The 20,207-nt window shown below is 39.0% G+C and overlaps 2 protein-coding genes across 2 annotated transcripts; both read right to left on the bottom strand.

The window, feature by feature from the left end:
* Positions 1–3,926: 3,926 nt before the first annotated feature.
* Positions 3,927–13,709, bottom strand: LOC129185072 (peptide YY-like). Its single transcript, XM_054781753.1, has 5 exons — positions 13,575–13,709; positions 7,377–7,541; positions 7,083–7,257; positions 6,894–6,983; positions 3,927–5,824 (listed from the first exon to the last, which is right to left on the bottom strand). The coding sequence occupies exons 3-5, from the start codon at positions 7,241–7,243 to the stop codon at positions 5,800–5,802; spliced, it is 276 nt and encodes a 91-aa protein (XP_054637728.1). The 5' UTR covers positions 7,244–7,257; positions 7,377–7,541; positions 13,575–13,709; the 3' UTR covers positions 3,927–5,799.
* A 65-nt stretch (positions 13,710–13,774) lies between these two features.
* On the bottom strand, positions 13,775–19,358 carry malsu1 (mitochondrial assembly of ribosomal large subunit 1). Its single transcript, XM_054781752.1, has 4 exons — positions 18,966–19,358; positions 15,199–15,374; positions 15,025–15,106; positions 13,775–14,945 (listed from the first exon to the last, which is right to left on the bottom strand). The coding sequence occupies exons 1-4, from the start codon at positions 19,276–19,278 to the stop codon at positions 14,791–14,793; spliced, it is 726 nt and encodes a 241-aa protein (XP_054637727.1). The 5' UTR covers positions 19,279–19,358; the 3' UTR covers positions 13,775–14,790.
* Positions 19,359–20,207: the final 849 nt, after the last annotated feature.

The following is a 20,207-nucleotide window of genomic DNA, read 5'->3' on the forward strand; positions in this document are numbered from 1 at the left end:
TGTTAAAAAGAATAATTAACTTTATAAAGCCACGTTTTTGTTGTACATCAACATTTTGATCTGCCACAGTAATGTAATGAATTTAAATTAAAATAACTCAAAGTGAGAGCTTTTCTCAGCAGTTTTTTAGTAAGAGTAAAGAAGAGATGAATTAGATCAATTAATTCCTGATCCTAATGTAATAAAATTGTGAAAATTCATCAGTGAATTTCTCTTGGAGATGAATAAAGTATCTGTCTAATTTATCAATCTAGCATAAAAAAAAAAGTTTAACTACCCACACTATTATGGGCGCCGCACACGGGAGGTGACAAATGACCACAATTGGCGAAAATCATCACCAACTCGAACAAAACCCTACACATGGGAGACTTGAGCTGTCCTATCTAGTCTGACTGGTGCGTGTCCCACCTAGTCTTTGAGCATGAACTGATGAAGCGTGCTTGTATGAGGGTCGAAACGTCTTGTAAGACAACCTGAACGGTCCACTTGTGATCGATTGAATGTCGTGAGAATACAATGACCTGAATGAATGAGAATATTCACAGGCATACATACTGTACACATGGGCGGCGATGAGCGACGGTGGCCAGCGACACCAGTAAACAACACGCTCACGTCCAGAGCGAAGTCTCTGATGGTTTTGATTGGTTGTCAGATTTAGAGGGAATTTGTGGGTATTAAAGTAGTTAAGAAGAGAAAAAGCAGCCGGTGTTGAGTACTCTTGCTATAGTGATGGATATTTCAGCTCTTTCGGTTCCCAAGTGGCTCCTCTGATTTTTTTTCCTTCCATCCATCCATCCATCTTCTATGCCGCTTATCCTCACTAGGGTCGCGGGTATGCTGGAGCCTATCCCAGCTGACTTCGGACGAGAGGCGGGGTACACCCTGGACTGGTGGCCAGCCAATCGCAGGGCACATATAGACAAACAACCATTCACACTCACATTCATACCTATGGACAATTTAGAGCAGGGGTAGGGAACCTATGGCTCGGGAGCCAGATGTGGCTCTTTTGATGCCTGCATCTGGCTCTCAAACATGTCTTAACACGATAAAAATGTATTTTTGGTTTTTTGTTCGCTGACCTTTTAATGTACATTACAGAAATCACAGTGTTAAAAATAACACTCAAAATATAAAACTTTGTTATGCATTTTAGTCCATCCATCCATTTTCTACCACAATGCGGGTGGCCAGAGCCAGTGCCAGCTGTCCTTCCAATATTTTCCGGGTCAAACACCAAAATTCGATTATCACTGGATAATGCGGTAGTCTATTCGCGGTAGCCTATTCGCATGAACTTCCCTTCCTTAAATCAAATAGTCAGATCGCTAATTCTGGAAAAAGAAAAAGATACAGAGTACGGTGCAAAAGCACGCAGCACCAGAAGTCGCATTAATGGTAAGAAGTAATTTATTTATTATTGGATAGCTTCAGTGTAACAATGTTAATAAAAAGAATAACTTTAGAGGTCCTCCTTAAAAATGCCCACATTTACTTGTACTCAATGTTAAAAAATATTATATGGCTCTCAAGGAAATCCATTTTAAAATATGTGGCTTTTATGGCTCTCTTAGCCAAAAAGGTTCCCGACCCCTGATTTAGAGTCTCCAATTAACCTAACATGCATGTTTTTGGAATGTGGGAGGAAACCGGAGTACCCGGAGAAAACCCACACACGCACGGAGAGAACATGCAAACTCCACACAGAGATGCCAACATGCTAACTAGCCACGAGGCCACCGTGTGGCCCTCAGATTTTTTTTTTGTCATCTTAAATTAATTTATTACCAAATGATGTGTATTGTGTAAAATGGATTACTAATGTAAAAAAACATAATTGAAATGGATTTATTTAAACTTCAATGAACAGCTACAAAACTATATAATAATATGTTACATGATAAAAACCCATCTCAATACACAAATTAGGTCAAATCTCTTCATGCCGATTTCTCATAAACGAATCGGCTCTAAGAGAACCACAGCATGTTTAACCCCGCCCCTGCCCCTGCTCAGTGCGGACACAGCGACGCCGCCACACATGCACTACAATTTTTCCGACCAACTTCTCCATTTAGCAAGACAGATGCACGAGCACAAAATTTCACACACACTAATTTTACATGTCGTTTGGCAGGACGCAGACTCGCAATAATCGCCCTGTCGCGCAGGTTCCATTGGTAATGAATAGACTAGAGGTGACATCGCGTGCTGTGCGTGGAGCCCCTTAGTGTGCCTCAGAAAAGTAATTTAGCTGAATCACAATGAGTGTTTTAGAATTATTATCTTGACACAATGTATAGTGGAACCTTGGTTAGCGTCATGAATTTGTTCCAGGTCTGACTCAAACCGAAATGGACGTTACTCAAATAAATTTTTCCCATAAGAAATCATGTAAATACAATTAATCCATGCCAAAATGACAAAATCAGTTTTGCAATTTTAGTTTTACATGCAAAAAACAATTTGAAATGCATATAAATACATATTATGTAAATGATAGATGTGACATAAATGAACACTTAAGGTTACTTTTACCTCAACTGAAGACGTGATTCTTGATGTGACTGTCCCCAAAGACACAATGTGGCAGAGAGATCAACCACCGCCACCTTACTGTTTTGCCACGAGGTGTTTCTTGAATTCAATAGTGTTTCTCACCTCTATACTATAACCCAAAATGGAGCCAAAGAAAGTTGCAAGTGGCCGCATTTTCATAAAGAAGGTGAGAAACACTATTGAATTCAAGGAATAACTCCTGACAAAACGGGAAGTTGGTGTCCGTGTGGCGTCTCGCTGCCACATTGTGTCTTTGGGAAGGGTAGTCTTCAATGAAGGTAAAAGTAACCTTAAATGCTCATTTATGCCTTTCATTCGTCATTTATATGCATGAAGAATTGTATGAGACATGTAAAACTATACTTACAAAACTATCAAAACGTGTTTTGTGTTACACTTTTTAAGTCAACCGCTGATGACATCATAGATGGGTGATGTAACTTCCTGTTCCAGTTGCCATTTTGTTCGCTAGCTAATAGGATGCTAACAAAGACATTTTCTGAAAAAAAAAATTGTATTTAGAATAGGGCTGTCAATGATTAAAATTTGTAATCAAATAAATCAGTCAAATAATTAATCATGATAGATATTAATCACCATTTGCAATTTTGTATGAAATGTGCCATTTTTACTGTATTTTATGAATAGAAAGATAAATGACAGGACACCATTTTATACATTTGTAAGAATCAACAGGTCCAAATAAACTTAAAATTGAAATCATGCTGATAGATTTTCAGATGTGTGCTATCTATTTGCCTAACACTCGTCTCTTTAATAGCAGCAGAACATCTGAATCACACTTTAACCTTTATTATGAGCAATGAGAAGTCGCGTTCAAAGACACCATGGAATTCCGCGTCTCCAACTTACATCGCGTCATGCCGGCAAGAAAAAAAGGAGCCAAACTTACCACAATCCAGGAAGCCCCTGAAGCGCCAGCTCCTATTTCTGATAAGTATTCGAACATTCAAATCCTCTCCAGAATGTGGTGCGAGTTTTCAAGCTTTTTCCATTCCTGCTGGTTCTGCTTGATTGGTTCCGAGTCGTGCTTAGTGCGACGGGGGCTTAAATGTTTCACAAATTAAAAAAAAAAAAAAGTCTGAAATAATTTATAAACATGTGATAATAGAGGTAAAATGTATAGCATACATGTACCACAGTTTAATAAGCCTACGCTTCATTGGTAAGGTTTTTTTTGTCCAGCGTTGAGATTCCCCACTTTGTTCGTTCGTCTTTGAACGCATCGTAGTTGCTGTGAGAGGCCAAAGTGAAACCTATAATTTCTGCACCATAACGGCAATAACTGGGTAACATTTTTAGATTTTCATCTTTATTTAAACATGAAAAGTCACCGATAAAAACACTGACGATCAACCATACCGGCCGTACACTTCACTTGGACACTTCGTAGAGATTTTACAGATTCTTCACAGATGAAATGAATCAGTTCTGAGTCATAAAAGGTATTAGCAATATAAAAAAGAATACACTCAATTCTTACACAAAATATATTGTATGTACAGCGTCCTCCATAATTATTGGCACCCCTGGTTAAGATTTGTTCTTTGTTTTAGCTTCTTTTTTTTTTTTTAATTTTAAGAATTTAAGAATTTTAAGAAAATAAAAAAAATTCCGGACTAAGAAATAAATATTTTTCATAAAATGACTTATCCCACAATTATCGGCACCCCTAACAATTCCTAGGAAATAAATGTAATTGAAGTATTTCTGTCATTTCCACAGTAGTTTACAAAGTTGATCAGAGTATCCAGGAATATTTAATTAGTAATTCATCACTTCCTGTTTCTTTGGGGTATAAGTATGATGTGACACAGAAGCCATTTCTCTTACCCACTCTTCCAACATGTGAAAGAAAAAGGAACACACCATTCAAGTAAGGCAGATGTGCGTCGAGCTTCACAAGTCAGGCGATGGCTGCAAGGAAATACACCTGCACCTGCCCGCATCTACTGCCAGAGGAATCATTAACAAGTTTCAAACCACTGGAGCAGTGGTAAACAAGCCTGGACGAGGACGCAAGTTTATTTTGCCACCACGCTCAGTGAGGAGGATGGTAAGAGAACTAAAAAATGCTCCAAAGCTCACTGTTAAAGAATTGCAACAAATGGTAGCATCTTGGGGTCACAAAGTCTCCAAAACAACCACCAGGTGCAATCTACATGCCAAAAAGCTGTTTGGGAGGCATGCACGGAAAAAACCTTTTCTCACTCCCAATCATAAACGTAAACGTGTGCAGTTCGCTAAGCTTTGGTCATATGAGACGAAGCTAGAGCTTTTTGGCAACAAACGCCCTCAATGGGTCTGGCGTAACGCAAAAGAGATGTATGCAGAAAAGCACCTCATGCCCACTGTGAAGTATGGGCGAGGAACGGTGATGCTGTGGGCCTGTTTCTTTTCCAAAGGCTCTGGGAACCTTGTTAGGGTGCATGGCATCATGAACGCTTTGAAATACCAGGATATTCTGCCCAGAGCTGAAGATGGGTCATCACTGGGTCTTTCAGCAAGATAATGACCCTAAACAAGTGGCCAAATCTACACAGAAATGGTTCACCAGACACAGAATCAAGCTCCTACCATGGCCATCTCAGTCCCCAGACCTCAACTTGAAAACCTGTGAAGTGAGCTGAAGAGGAGAGGACCCGGGTCGCTGGATGATGGACTGTGCAAAGAGGAATGGTCGAAGATCCCGCTTTCTGTATTCTCCCATCTTGTGAAACATTATTGGAGAAAATTAGGTACCACTCTGTTGGCAAAAGGGGGTTGCACAAAGTATTACCAGGGGTGCTAACAATTGTGGCTCACATGATTTGATGTAAAATAATTATTTCTTAACGTGTGATCCACTTGAATGAAAGTTTGTATTTCCCTCTTTTTTTTATTGTGGTCCTATATTTTTTAGGAAAAAAAATCATTTATTAGAAGCTAAAGAACACATCTTAACCAGGGGTGCCAATAATTATAGAGGGCGCTTGTATATTGTCTAGTCCCAGTCTTAAATCACACAATACCAAAATAAGATGTACATATGTTCACCGCTAGAGAGCGCTGTTTAGTAAGGGACGCCACATAAGCAGAAGACGTGGATAGGCATTGACAATACATTTGTATTTCTTGGCCTAAATAACACAATATACAGTGTATAGCGCATGCAACGTAGCTCCATTTAGCCACAAATTAAAAGTTAAGGCAACTCCAGCATCATCCTCATCATCACCACATGGGCAGTTCATCGTACCTAGAACACATAAAAAAAACAGTACTGCATTGGGAAGCCATGACAGTATATGGAATACGAATAGAATAGAATAAAAAACTGTGAAAATCATTTTAGAAGTTCTTTGTTTACACGATATTAAAGAGGTACATGCCCACCAAAACAGCAGCAAACAGAAAAACTATGTACATTTAATAGTAATACTACTGTTACTACCACCAATAATATTCATCAAATATGTGCAGCAGACTACAACAAACACCTTCCAGAATAAAAAAAAGTGAAAAATTCTAAGTAAATCAAATATCTGAAAATATATATTCAATTACACAGATGTTCCTGTGTGCTCATAAAGTAAACAAACTATTATATTCATTTGTATTTACAGCAAAAAAAAAAATCTGGTATGGTTCCTGTTAACACCTCATGCATGATTATTATTATTGATCATTGCTGTCATAGTGCTTCGCTAACCATATACGAGAAATGTAAATAGCATGAAATAATCTGATAAAGGGAAACATAAAAGTACATTTCCCTAAGGGGATGAAGGAAAAAAATAGTGCAAAATTGTTAAAATAAATAAATGCAAATAATAATACGAATAAATACGTTAGAAACCTGGAAAGAGATTATGGTTTGCACATAATTGTAATAATTTGTATGCACATCTAATAAGGAAATGTGCATTATTACGTTGATGGTCTAATATTGTAGCCAAAGTAGTTGACTAGCATTTTATGTAATTAACTGAAGGTTAAAGGTAAGGGAGGTTCAGGTAATAAGGAGTAAAAATAAAAGTACATTTATCTTCGGGGCTAAAAAAAGATATGCTGCTATACTGTAATAAATGATATATAAAAATATATTAAACTAGAAACTTATAAATATGTTACAAAAAATCTGCATTAGTTAATGTAAAAAAAAAAAAAACTGTCAAAGTTGTCCTCTAACCGTTTATGAGAAATGTGAAACGTCACTAATGAAATCCTTTTATTTAAGTGAATAATAAATGGCAGATCAGTTCATAAACGGCCACATAGATCGTGTATTCACACCAGAAGGATGTTGTGTTGTTTGTAGTTCCTACCTGACATAATTGGATCCAGGAATACTCTCTGTGCTCTCCTTGACAAAAACATCAGAAAACACCGTGTCCGGACTGTCTCTTTTCCCGTACCTGTGCATGGAAAAGAGCCAGGCGGCTCGTCAGTACTGTCAATAAAAAGAGTAACAACACAACTCACTCACTCACTCACTCACTCACTCACTCACTCACCTCTGCCTTGTAATGAGATTGATGTAGTGTCTCAGAGCAGAGTAGTATTTAGCTATCTCCTCAGGTGGTGCTCCTTCTTTGGGGCTGACGGGCTTGCGTGGATATGCATGAATGCCCGAGTGAACACACGCCAGCAGGCAGAGAAGCACAACCAGAGACATCCCAGCAGAGAATCCTGGAGGGGAAAAAAGCAGGCAAAGTTTTACTGTGCCATAGCAACCTGTGGTAATCATCCAATGTCCAGAGAAAAATAGAAATAGGAGCTCAATGCAGGCAAAAAAGTAAGCCACATACGTTGTTAAAGGCTGAAAATGCTGCTTGCGGGATGACTTCCACTCTGTTGAAGGCTCGTCTGTCTGCCTTGGCTGTTTTATACAGGGTGTGTCTAGTGGGGAAGGCAGCCTTTCACTTTTAAAGCTCCCCTGAGAAGCATCCACCGCCTCATTTGATTAGTAATCTCTGCCAGTGATACAAATGATGTTATTTTATGACGCTCATGGCTCATGGCTAATGAATACATGCGTAAGCTGCTAAATGCGGCAGAAACCAACTTTAGATTAAAAACCTCACTTTTGCTCACATTTGTACACGCGCTACGCAATATGTGACGTCTGACTCACAGTTATGATCTCACACACACACACACGAGTCAATTTTGTATGAGGATCAAGTGCGGCCCAGGGTCCATTTGGGACAGACATCAGAACATTGCGATGGAGGATTTAGGGCCACAATCAAAACACGAGGCCCTCAGTGGAAAAATTTGGCTGCAGACCTGATCAGACGCGATAAGTCAATTTACGCAAAATTGGATTTAATATTAATAAATGGAATATTTTCGTAGATAGAGCATAGAAAACCTGTTAATGACTTTCTAAATACAATTTTTATCATTATTCGAGCCCTCTAGACATGAAATAACACCCCTATAGTCACCTTTACATTCATATTACCCAATATGTCATATAGAAATCAGAGAAAACAAGCCATTTAAGACATAAATAAGACTTGTGCTCATGTGTGTTTGAATAAATGACGTGTGGACAGGAAGTGACGTTGGGGATTCAGAGTTTTGTTTTAGCTGGAGTACGGCCACAATAGCAGCCCGTGTTATTATTATGATGATGACTGTTATTATTATGATGTTATTATTGTGCCTGTTGTGACATAAATAATTAGAAAATAATAAAAGCCTGTCATTGGAGATCATGTAACACGTCTGGTGCGTGTTACTAGTGACACCTAGTGGCCAGTGTAGACTACAGTTTATTAACGTCTTGTCTTGCCTTCAACTCTATTTTAATTTTAGTTCATTAGAACATTTTTATGCTTGATTATGTTTAATTTAGGCAAAGAATACGTAACACTTGCTTAAATATACATTTTTTGAGCAATAAAAGGCTGTAGTCAAGGACGGAACAGCCATCGTTTATTGATTGATTAATTTGAGAAAAACTGTGATAAAGAGAGGGAGCAATGTTTGAACAGCGATGGAACGAGGGACGACTGAACCGCAGGGTGCAAGAACATGGTGGCAGGTTGGTTCAATAAACAGCATGACGCACAAAAAGTTCAAGTACTAAAATGATGAAGAAGGCAAGGAAGTACAGTTAAGGCACCATGGGAGGTTGAAAACAGGAACGCTCAAGAAAAGGAGGATGATTCCAGGAAACAGGAAATCAGCTAACATAGATGCAACGGCATGCATCAAACACACAATAATCGTACTAATGAATTGACTCAATTACAAATCAACACAGATGCTCACCAGCTCCCTCTAACCACAGTAAAGGCAACGTATTCAGTCCAAACAGGAAACAGACGTAACAAAATAAAAGCACTGAACAGAAAATAATAATAAAAATAATAATAATAATAATAATAGAAGAGCCCAATGAAAAGTCAAAGCTGTCATGCAGGACAGGGGTCACTGTAGCCCCCCATGACCACATGAGGTGCCCACAAGCCTGCTTTTCATTCAGGTTTTCAGTTAATAATGAAAGAACAGTAGAAAGAAATGCATTCTGAAATACCAAATGTGAGTTGTGGACACCAGCATTTTGTGAATGTTCTGGTAAAACAAGCATATTCGCTTTGTTTGGGTTTAAAATAAGCTCTGAAAATAAATGTTCCAAAAATGAGTAGCTCTTGGCCATTTTCATTTTGTAAAAGTAGCTCTCACAAGGAAAAACGTTGGTGACCCCTGATGCAGGACATGACACACCTTGATGTGTTTGACATAAGACAATCCAAAACAATCATTTTATGTAGAGAACATACATTTTCGGGGGCAAAAAAAATGTAATATTGTCCAATGGCCAAGTCAGCGTCCTGATATGAAGCCTTGATGCTTTTCACTGAGTGAAGGCAGCCATAGACACAAGCATGCATGGCTCTCAGTCAACCGCTTACTTATTACTATTATATAATTAGTATTTTTGTTTTATTTAATCATACTTTTATTCATGTTATTTTATTAGAATTGACCCCTTTTTTATTCTTATTATACACTTAGGTGCAGTATTTTTTTTAATTTTCTCTCTTTCACTCTCCAATACAGCACATCTACCTGACTACTATGTATCATTATCTAGTTCTATTCATGAATAGCCTGTTGTTCGTATAGGCCCACTTCGCATTCTGTCAGACCTCCCTTCCATATGCTACCTGTCGTGTGTCCTGTGTAGTGTGTTTTATACCCTCCACACGTATGTCATATATGCACTCTGTATGTCTATCCCTGTTGTAAATACACACTCAATGTTTGCAAGTCAAGTCATAGCTGCCTGACAAAGCACTGTGGTATTTACTCCACATACTTCGGATGCCGTTGTGAAAATGAATACTCTACATAAAATGGTTGTAATTCCTAAATGGTAAATACCATATTTGTATTAAAGCCCTTAAGTCTGCACGTGAATCACATCATGGTTGTCTTATTTCCAGTCCATCACGGTGATTTATAAAGGCAAACATCCTAAAAGCTCTCTCGCTGTCCAAATACTTGTGTAAGTCACTGTACAATACAATACAATAATATGTGGATATGCTGCAGGGTAAGTGCATTAGAGTGCAGTGTGCTTCAGTAATCAATACCTTCTGAATGTTGTTGTTTTACAACATGATGGGCTCCTTAGCAACCAGCGCTGACTTCCATTAAGACATTAAACTTCAATGAATTGCATAAACACTCACAGGCTGGCATATCATTGATTTCAGTTTGCAGTCTTTAAATAATAAATAACACAAAGGGAACGGAGAGATTCAATCATTTTTAATGTCGACGCAACGCATGTGCGTCTACGTTAAGACACAAATAACATTTAGAAGGGGAAATAATACCTCAAACTAAAACGATGTTCGATAAATGCAGTGCACGTTGCTGCTAAAGGTCAGTAAATCACACAAACCTTTAAAGTTTTGAGCTGTACGTAATGGGCGTCTCCAAGAGCTCTCAGGCTCCTAAATGATGGGGCCACTTTAACACTACTTTTGGAGAAGAACATTACAGTAGATTTGTGGGAAAAGTCTTTGCGGGATGTGCCAAAAACCGCCTTTAGTTATTTCTGTATATTTTACAATAAAATGCCCGTCAACGTAAGCATTACAGCGCTGCAAACATGTTGATTTATTTCTGCAAGAATATTAAAAAGGGCATTACGCCATAAAAAAACAACAGAAGAAGCTGTAAATGTAACCCCAAAACAACAGAAGGTAGGTTTGCTGATAGATTTATGCAGATTTATGCAAATGATTAGAGAGACAACACATTCAAAATGCATACGAATATTTATGACTTTTGTAAAAACATGAAATACAAGCGCTGTACTGTATTTTAAAAAAAAAACAACAATGAAGCTCAGTAATGATTGAAACTGTGCAGGGAGGTATTATTTGATGTTTATTATTGTGGTTGTTTGACGTGAGCGTCTTCTCATGTAGCCAAACTGGGTAACCGAAATATTAGAGACAGCTGTCAGTGCATTTCTACAAGCACAATAATGCTCGCATTGTTACAGTATGTTAGCATCACAGCTGCAACGGTTACGATTCATCAGTTATCCCATTCATCGACAACTATTTTCATGTTTGATTCATTGTTTGTTTTTTATTTAAAAATGTAAATACAGTATCTTCAGCTTCCCAAATGTGAATATTTGTACATTTCCTTAGTTATCCGTGAAAGCATCTTTGTGTTTTAGGCAAAACAAGACATTATTCATCAGCTTTCACTTTGGAAAACTGATTTTGACATTTGTTTTCCTCCTTTCTGATACGTTGCACACCAGAACACCAACCGTTCATATCGATGTGGTCCGTCTACGACCTAACCGGTTACCCGATTAATCGAAACGACAAGCTTCAGATTAATGGACTAAAAAAGTAATGGTTAATTGCAGTCCTGGTGAGCATTATTAGCTTTGCAAAGGCATCTCAATGTGCTTCATGGTGTGGCCAGTGGGAGTGGGCAATACTGCAAATGTTGGTATCGATCCAGGTAAATCCAGGACCAGTATCACAGATACCGATACTTTTGACATCATTGAATGAAATTGTGATTTTACCTTTAATTTGTTGATGATAATAATAATCAGAATAATACACAGGACAAATATTTTAAGTTAAAAAACATAAATGCAGTGGAACCTTGGTTAGCATAACCCCCGTTTGTGTGTTCTTTGGTTAACGTAAAAAATGTACGCCAAAATGTTGCCTCACTTTGTGTGCATTTTTCGCTTAGCATACAATATGGCGCGCTCCTTGTAGTTTTAGGACAAAACGTCCTGTCACTACACAATACGTACCCGGAACACAATCGGTGCCGCACATGCGCAAGGACTACGTCACTTCCTCCTTTGGCAATTTTTTTACGACAGTGTTTCTGCAACGTCACGTGCTGTGGTAGTTATTTTTTAAATGTATGAACATAAATGGTCAATAACCATACTTCTTATATGTAATATATTGGGAGGTTATTTTATAAGTGACTCTTAAAAAAAGAATTCCATTAGCATGCGGATGTTTCTATCGTCTTATGACATCCACCAGGACTGAGCTATGTAAAAACTCAGGCAATGGACGTAGCACAGACATAAACGTCATCTCCGGTTACGTATACCATACATTAGATAAATAGAAGAAAACAGTCATATTTCAATGTAAACAACCATAAGCAGAGTGCAATGATGGATTCATCCATCATACCATCCATCCAAACATATTTTTCTAGCAAATGCTTGTGTGTATTTTCAGTGGCAAAAAAAACTTTAAATACGTTATGGAACAAAGAAAAGAGGCCTTATAAATTGTCCACTTGCACCATGGATATAAGGGAAAAAAAAGATTATATTCATTTCTCAAATTTCTGTCTTTCTTAATAACGTTTTTGGGAGTGGAGGGGAGACGTATATTGCTTGCTGGCGTTAAATAGATGGACGTATGGCGTAGATTACCCATGCCTAACATGTGACTGCCGGATGAAGGGACATTCTGCACATGCGCAGAACCCAGTTGAACCGATCACGTTCCGGGTACGTATTGCGTAGTGACACATCCTGTTAGAATCCTTAGCTTGCTAACAAAATGGCAACCGGAACCAGAAGTCAGCTTTGTCGCCCGTCTATGATGTCATCAGCGATTGACTCAAAAAAAAAAAAATTTTAACACAAAACACGTTTTTCTAGTTTTAGAGTTATAGTTTTACATGCATAAAATACATGTAAGTGATGAATGAAAGGGAAACATGAACATTTAAGGCTACTTTTACCTTCAATGAAGACTATTGTTCCCAAAGACATGATGTTGGAACAAGCTGGACACCACATGGACACCATGTTATTTCTTCAATTCAATAGTGTTTATCACCTTTATCAAAATGCTGGCACTTGCCACTTTGTTTGCCTCCATTTTGGGTTACAGTATTGATGTGAGAAACTACTGGATTCAAGAAACAAGTCGTCAAAACAGGAAGGTGGTGGAGGTTGACCTCGCTGCCACATGGCGTCTTTGGGCACAGTCACATCAAGAATCACGTCTTCAGTGGAGGTGAAAGTAACCTTAAATGTTCATTTATCCCTTTCATTCATCATTTCTATGTATGTATATGCATTTTGGATTGTATTCTGCATGTCGAACTATAATTGTGAAAGTTAGAGTCAGACCTTCTGGAAGGAAATCATGACGCTAACCAAGGTTCCATGTATTTGGATCGAACATCGCGCCCCTAGTGGCCAGTGAGTGCATTTGCAGTGGTTTGAGCTAAAAGTTTGAAGTTGTGACGAAGCATTCAGCGGGTAATGAAGTGTGGTGTCCAAAGTGAAGACAGCTGATATGTCTTTCACAGTGTGTTACCAAGATGCTCATTAATGGTAAAATGACTAAGCTAATGACAGCGTGAGCCACAGCAGCAGACAAGTTCAACCAGTAGAAGAAAAATTGCACCGCTAATGACAAAATATACATGTATGTATAATGTATGCAGCCATGCTGTACCTGCTCCTGTCCAGTCATTCCTCTCCTTAATGTCATCAGTCATTATTCATCTGGACATCCTGCGTGAAGGCACAGACATTTCAACATGAGATTCTAATCGCTTTCTTCATTATTTCTACATTTGGTTCATGTTGTGCTCATGCTGTCATCAATGACACGGAACGCTCACTTGCTAAGCCAAAGACCACCGACAGCATGGTAGGATATTGTTAGGTCACCAAACTATTTAATACATCTTAATATCACAGAAACAAGCAAGTTTGCTCATATTTGCTGTGCAAACCTGGATATCAAGTTCAACAGCACACCCGTCACATTTCAGCATCCGATCTTCTCAAGGGACAACACTATAGAACTGCAACTTAGAGTAGTCAGTGTAAAGCATACAATCCACTGACCACACTGCCATTACTGTCTAAATAGTTAGCAACACAAGTGAGTACACCTCACAGGGAACATGTCCAAATGGTGTCCAAGCTTGGTGTGAATACTGTATTTAGTGTATTAGAGCACCTTTGTCATCTAGCACCGTCTTAATCCTCTTGGGCATGGAATTCACCAGACCTGCACATGTCGTTAGTGGAATTCTCTCCCCCTCCTCCATGATAACACCGCTGTTGGATACCTTGCAGGCCTCTGCCTTCCTTCTGCTTGAGGATGCCCCCACAGGTGCTTAACTGGGTCTGGAGGAGACACCACTCCATCACCTTCTGGAGCTCTTGATCATCTTGGAGGCGTGTTTGGGCTCATCATCATGTTGGAAAACCGCCATGCGGCCCAGCTTCTTCTTCAGAATGTCACAATACATTTTGGAATGTGTTTCCCCAAATGAACCACAGCACTCATGCAGCCCCAGACCGTGATGCTCCTCAATTACCTTGCTACTCACTTGTATTGCAATAATGGCTGTTATTTTCAGTTCATCTATACTGCTATACAAGCTGTACATTGACTACTCTCTACTTTCCAGGGTAGCTATAATACAATGTGAGGACCGTGACTGCATACAACATTTTAGTCAATTTGACTGTTCAGCTGAAAAAGTTGAACATTTGGTAAAAGTCACAAAGATTTGTGCTAAAAGCACTTTGAAAAAAAAAAATGACTTGATTTGAATGGGTCAGCACAAGCTCCCTCAGCAAACGCAAACAAAGATATATTATATCACAGCGCAATAGAACGTGAGCGTCAGTCAAACCCTGCTCGGGTTAAGTTATCATTTAGCGTCTTCAAGGTCAAATATAAAATCTTCTGGAAGCTTCTCATCAGGCATTCTCCTCAGTTGTTCGTCGTAGGAGCGCAGAGTCCACAGTTTCTCCAGTTCATACACCTCCCTGGTCTCTGGAAGCATGAAGTGAACCACCATATTCCCTGCAGGATAGACCAGACACGGCTCACATCTACAGTATGTATGACACTCTAAATCATGTACTTTGCTTGTTTTACATACCAAAGTCAATACACATCCAGTCTTCTGCGGTCTTTCCTTCAATCGTCACATGAGCATTGTGATCCTGCCTCAGAAATTTGTACTGAAGCGGAGGAAAGAAGCCGTGGTTAAAGATAAAGAGCACAGGTTATACTGTACGTAGGTGTCAAGAGGATCAAATTGCAGGCCACTTACCACTTTGACGGCGTAATGGGCCATAGCACGGAGGTGTCTGGGTGATACGCCGCTGACGACAATGAAGTACTGGGTGTATTTGATGTGCTCCGGTAATTTAATCACACAGATGTCTTCTGCGTTCTCCTGTCGCAGCAAAGACACCAAAACATCCAGGGTGAACGTCTCGGTCGGCCCTGCGGATGAAGTTGTATGCTTAAAGCAGACATGCACTGGATTTGTATCACACACTATAACACACAAGCAGATATTTACTCGTGTAGTTGTCACTCCGCTGCTGGTCGTTATATTGCTGGTGTATTCACTCACACGTGCTCATATGTTACAGTGTTTAACGACACGAATAGAATTAGCGCTACCTGTTCGCCCTCGCTCATAAGCACATTATAATGGAACTGTCTGTGGCTGTAGCTTGTCGTTACAACTCTACAGAGTAGGTGGCGGTACGCATCGTAACGCCGCTTCTTAACACACCTCAAATAGCAATTTAGTTGCTATATGTAGCAACATGTATATGTATATGCATTCAGACCCCTCTTTTTCCAAAAAGGTGACACGCTACAAATCTAGTGAAGATACTTTTGGAGACTCGGACCTGAAAGCACGCATCGTTCTCCTCGACGAGCGGCGACTCCGTCTTGTTTGTGATGTTTAAGAAAAGAAAAAAAACACAAAAAGAAGCGCCAGAGGAAAGGTCTAAACATATTTTTTTTGCTTTTCATGTTTTTGGTAACTCACTTTTGTTATTCCTCTCTCCTACAGCGCCCATTACAATTACATGCACATGCGTCATGACCAATTATGCTAAGTAGACAATTATGTAATGTAGATCCCCCGTCTCCCTCCCGAAACCCACTGCCACAGATAGATCGCATCCTTGTGAAAAACACTGAACTAGGTACAAAGTATTATCAAGCCTCTACAGTATTTCACCAAAGTGGATACTCACTTGAAATCTCAGCAACACTAGATGATATCTTCTCAAGGGACAATACTACAGAATGTTAACATGGATATTGTTTAGAGTAGTCAGTGTATAGCTTGTATAGCTGTACATTACTTTCCTTTGAAAATGAGTCAACATACAACCATTATTGTCTGAATAGCTGCCAACACAAGTGAGTACCAAGATAATTGTGTCTTACATGGTGACAGTGCCATGATCTGGGGATGCATGGGTGCTGTCGGCACAGGGGAGCTGCGGTTCTAAGAGGAATTGCATGAATTCCAACATGTACTGTGACACTGAAGCAATGAAATGTGAGCGGTGTACTTAGGCCTGTCACGATAACAAATTTTGCTGGATATCTGTCCTACAAATTATTGCAGATAAACGATATTATTGTCAACACTATTTTGAGACCATTTTTCATGAATGTAATGATAATATATGTATGCAATACTGTCAACATTATTTTGAGATTTTCTTCATGAATGTAATCATAATACATGGCATAATAATGCAAGTACACCGTATCACACAATACATTTTAATTTCTCACGAATATTTGGCATTTTTAAATTACACCAACAACATACTAAATTAAACAAACAAAAAAGGCACAAAAAAAAAGAAAACGAAAATAAAAATGGACTCTCAGTCTCCTTTAGTAAAAATTACACTCAAATAAAACTCACAAACAATCGCAATATTTCTGATTTTGAATCAGTGTCACTTTTGTTATTAAAAACTGAGAAATAACCTGGAAACACTCTGAAGTTGACATTGTGTGTCAATGCAGACGTCAGCTCATTTACATATACATTTACATATCCTTGATTCACTTTTAGCTTCATTGTGTGAGGAACACGCCATTTATGTTTAAAGTGTAAAAGTTTTGTCGGAGTTTGGTCAAAGTACATGTTTTGGATGCAGCAAAACGTGTTTGGTGCACAGTGAGGCGTTATACTTCGGGAACCACGGCAGCTGAAATGTAAGTTCCGCCGTTTTGTATTATTTATTTCATTTTCACAAACTTTTTCAAGTCACAAAATCACGATGCAAAAAAAAAGAAGACAGACAGAAGACAAACAGGCTGACATTGACACCAGATCGTGTTTTATACACAACAGGCACAAAGAATGTAATTGATCGTGTGGCACACGACACACACAGCTAGCAAGTAGCGCACTCGCCAGCACGATTCTCCTCACTTGGACAAAGAGACTGAATGACATCTGTATATACAGTATAGTATTTATTTAATAATACTACAGTTGATTTACCGCACTGCCGACTAAAAGACTAATTCTATTTTATGAAGTGTAGACCCGAGGTTGCCAAAGTGGGGTACGTGTACCCTCAGGGGTACGGCAATTATAATAGGTGGTACGTGAATAAATATGAAAAACAATTAGTGCCTAACACTCACAATTACGAGTGCGCCTGAACGCCTCACGGCACAAGGAGCAGAAAGGAGACAGCACTTGCTCTGTGTGCATCATACGGAGAAATAAGTACGTTTGATGATTATTTTGTGCATTAAGAGTTTAATCTTGAGGATTTATATCGGTGCTCCAATCACCTCACGGCGCAGCGGTGAAACCTGTCACTGTGAGTGGGGATTCCCCCTAACATGAGGCTTTATTGTTGGTTATATGTATTTTTGTATTGCGGATACTGCTTTATCATGATTGTTAAACTCGTGAGTGGACAAAACTCGTGAGTGGACAAAAAAAAGTGATGCTCAAATTCAGTCCATTCAAACGGAAGGATGCCAACATCAGACTGGAATAAAATATGTGCAGGATGATGACTTATCTATTTATCAGTGCTCATGTGAAACTTTATCAAAATGTGACTATGCAAAATACTAAATTTTGACCGAAATTACTATACGATGAATTAACCAATTAATTATGTTCAGTATTTCTAAAGGATACGTAGGATGATTACTATCTATTTATCAGTGCTCATGTGAAACTTCATCAAAATGCAAAATACCAATTTTTTTTACCCGGAATTACTATAAAATTAACCAGTTAATTATGTTCAATTTCAAGTTAGTTGCGATAAAAAGGTGCATGTTTTTTAAAGTGTGTAGGAGTAGGGGGTACATGGCGTAGCCCAGGGGTCACCAACACAGTGCCCACGGGCACCAGGTAGCCCCCCACGACCACATGAGGCGCCCGCAGGCCTGCTTTTCATTCAGGTTTTCAGTTAATAATGTGAGAACACTAGAAAGAAATGTATTGTGAAACATAAAATGTGAGTTGTGGATACCAGCATTTTGTGAATGTTTTGGTAAAACAAGCATATTTGATCTGTTTGGGTTGAAATAAGGTATGAAAATCATTTCTACAAAAATGAGTAGCTCGTGGCCATTTTCATGTTCTAAAAGTAGCTCTCGCAAGAAAAAAAAAGTTGGTGACCCCTGGCGTAGCCTTTAGTTGCGCTACCTAGTGGTGAAATTGGTACAATGTAGTTTCATCAACGCTTCAAAACTTCCACAAATTTATCAAAACGTTGTCATTTTTTCTTATGAACTCTTAAACACACAAAGTGGGAATTACACAAAAGCCCTCGGTGTGAGCCTACAGATCATTGGTTCCGCAAACTAGGCAATTAATGAAAAGATGAAACTGGAGAGAAATGACTGTGGTTATTAACGCAGCAATTTGCATGATTTCTCTGCAATAGCTGAAATGTGAACAATGACTGTTTCAAAAGATGCTCCCCTTTGCAGCACACAATCAAAGGGAATTATCACTATCATATTGCCTCCCCCACTTGATCTAATGAAATCAAATGAAGCTGCTTAACTCACTTTGGCTCAGGTGACGGTTGTCATTAAAGTCGCTCTCCTGCTCCGGTGTTTCATCCCGAATAACGTCACTGCTCGTCAATGAGGTACTGCTCCCCACGTCGATGTCCGAAAAACATCTTTTGGCCAAAAGGTGGCCAACAGAAGCGAAGTGCAGTGGCGGACATGAGGTTACATTTGTAGTCGTATGTCCATGAATCAATTGGCTGTGGCGCAGAACTTTTGGGACAGAGCAAACTCTGGTAAATACACTACCATGTTTTCGTAGAAGCCTACTTTTACATAATAGTGCGTTTATGCGTGTAAAAAAAGTCATTATCACGAAATAAATACAATAGCACAGAGAACACTTTCCACGCGTGATACCAAGGACTCAAAACAGGAAGTAATAAATTGTCTTGGATTTTGATTGGTTTTCACGTCTTCTTCGTTTCTTGTGCGGTAGCGTAGATGCACACTGCCCCCTAGCGATTATACTCTAATAGTGGAAGGAAACCGTCAAATAAGATACATTTTTACGCTTACAGTATGTATCTATAAAATAAGGGTCTCACACGGTTCCTAAGAATATGCTAAACATGTCATATCGGGCGCTATAACCACATTATTGTGTTACTTCTAAAATAAACACTTGAGAAATAAATTGAGGGGCCTCACATCAGTTCTGGTTTTGAATCACCGTTAGCACGTGTGGAGTTTACATGGCGCTCTCTGGCTTCCTCCCAAAATCATGCATGTTGGGCTAATTTTTCATAGGTGTACAGAGGATAGTGAATGGTCGTTTGCCTATATATGCCCTGTGATTGACAAGTGGCCAGAAGTCAGCTGGGATAGTCTCCAGTTCCAGCAAAATGGGACAAGCGGTATAGAAAATGGATGGATTTACTGGTAATTCTGCCGTAAAATGTAAGAACAATTAATGTATTTAAATGAGATACTGTATGTGAGAAACACAAGATAATAGTAATGTTGTAAATTACACTGGTCTACACAATTTTTGAAACCAAGAAGAGACTTCCTCCCCTTGGCTAATTTTGGAGAGCTGATTTCGAATCAGTAAGGTTTTTCTTTTCATATCAGCCCTCATTTTAGGTAATCTTATGCTCACTCCTCCTAAAAAGCTTAAAATTGCCTTGTAGCATACACAAAAAGCAAAGCAAACCAATTTGTAATCTGCCTTCTGTAGGCTACATTTGCAGCTGTGAAAGCCAGATTCTTGCTGAAACCGCTCAATGTGCATTGGTT

Source organism: Dunckerocampus dactyliophorus, chromosome 7 (genome assembly GCF_027744805.1).
Source record: "Dunckerocampus dactyliophorus isolate RoL2022-P2 chromosome 7, RoL_Ddac_1.1, whole genome shotgun sequence".
Classification (NCBI taxonomy): Eukaryota; Metazoa; Chordata; class Actinopteri; order Syngnathiformes; family Syngnathidae; genus Dunckerocampus; species Dunckerocampus dactyliophorus.

What these genes read in the sequence shown, in the direction of transcription:
- LOC129185072 (XM_054781753.1), bottom strand. Translation starts at nt 7,243, where the DNA reads ATGTCTCTGGTTGTGCTTCTCTGCCTGCTGGCGTGTGTTCACTCGGGC. An exon ending in AATCTCATTACAAGGCAGAG is followed by an intron (nt 6,984 to 7,082) that starts GTGAGTGAGTGA and finishes TTCCATGCACAG; the next exon opens with GTACGGGAAAAGAGACAGTC. An exon ending in CCTGGATCCAATTATGTCAG is followed by an intron (nt 5,825 to 6,893) that starts GTAGGAACTACA and finishes TATGTGTTCTAG; the next exon opens with GTACGATGAACTGCCCATGT.
- malsu1 (XM_054781752.1), bottom strand. Translation starts at nt 19,278, where the DNA reads ATGACTTTTTTTACACGCATAAACGCACTATTATGTAAAAGTAGGCTT. An exon ending in CCCATTACGCCGTCAAAGTG is followed by an intron (nt 15,107 to 15,198) that starts GTAAGTGGCCTG and finishes CCTCCGCTTCAG; the next exon opens with TACAAATTTCTGAGGCAGGA. An exon ending in CTGGATGTGTATTGACTTTG is followed by an intron (nt 14,946 to 15,024) that starts GTATGTAAAACA and finishes TCTATCCTGCAG; the next exon opens with GGAATATGGTGGTTCACTTC.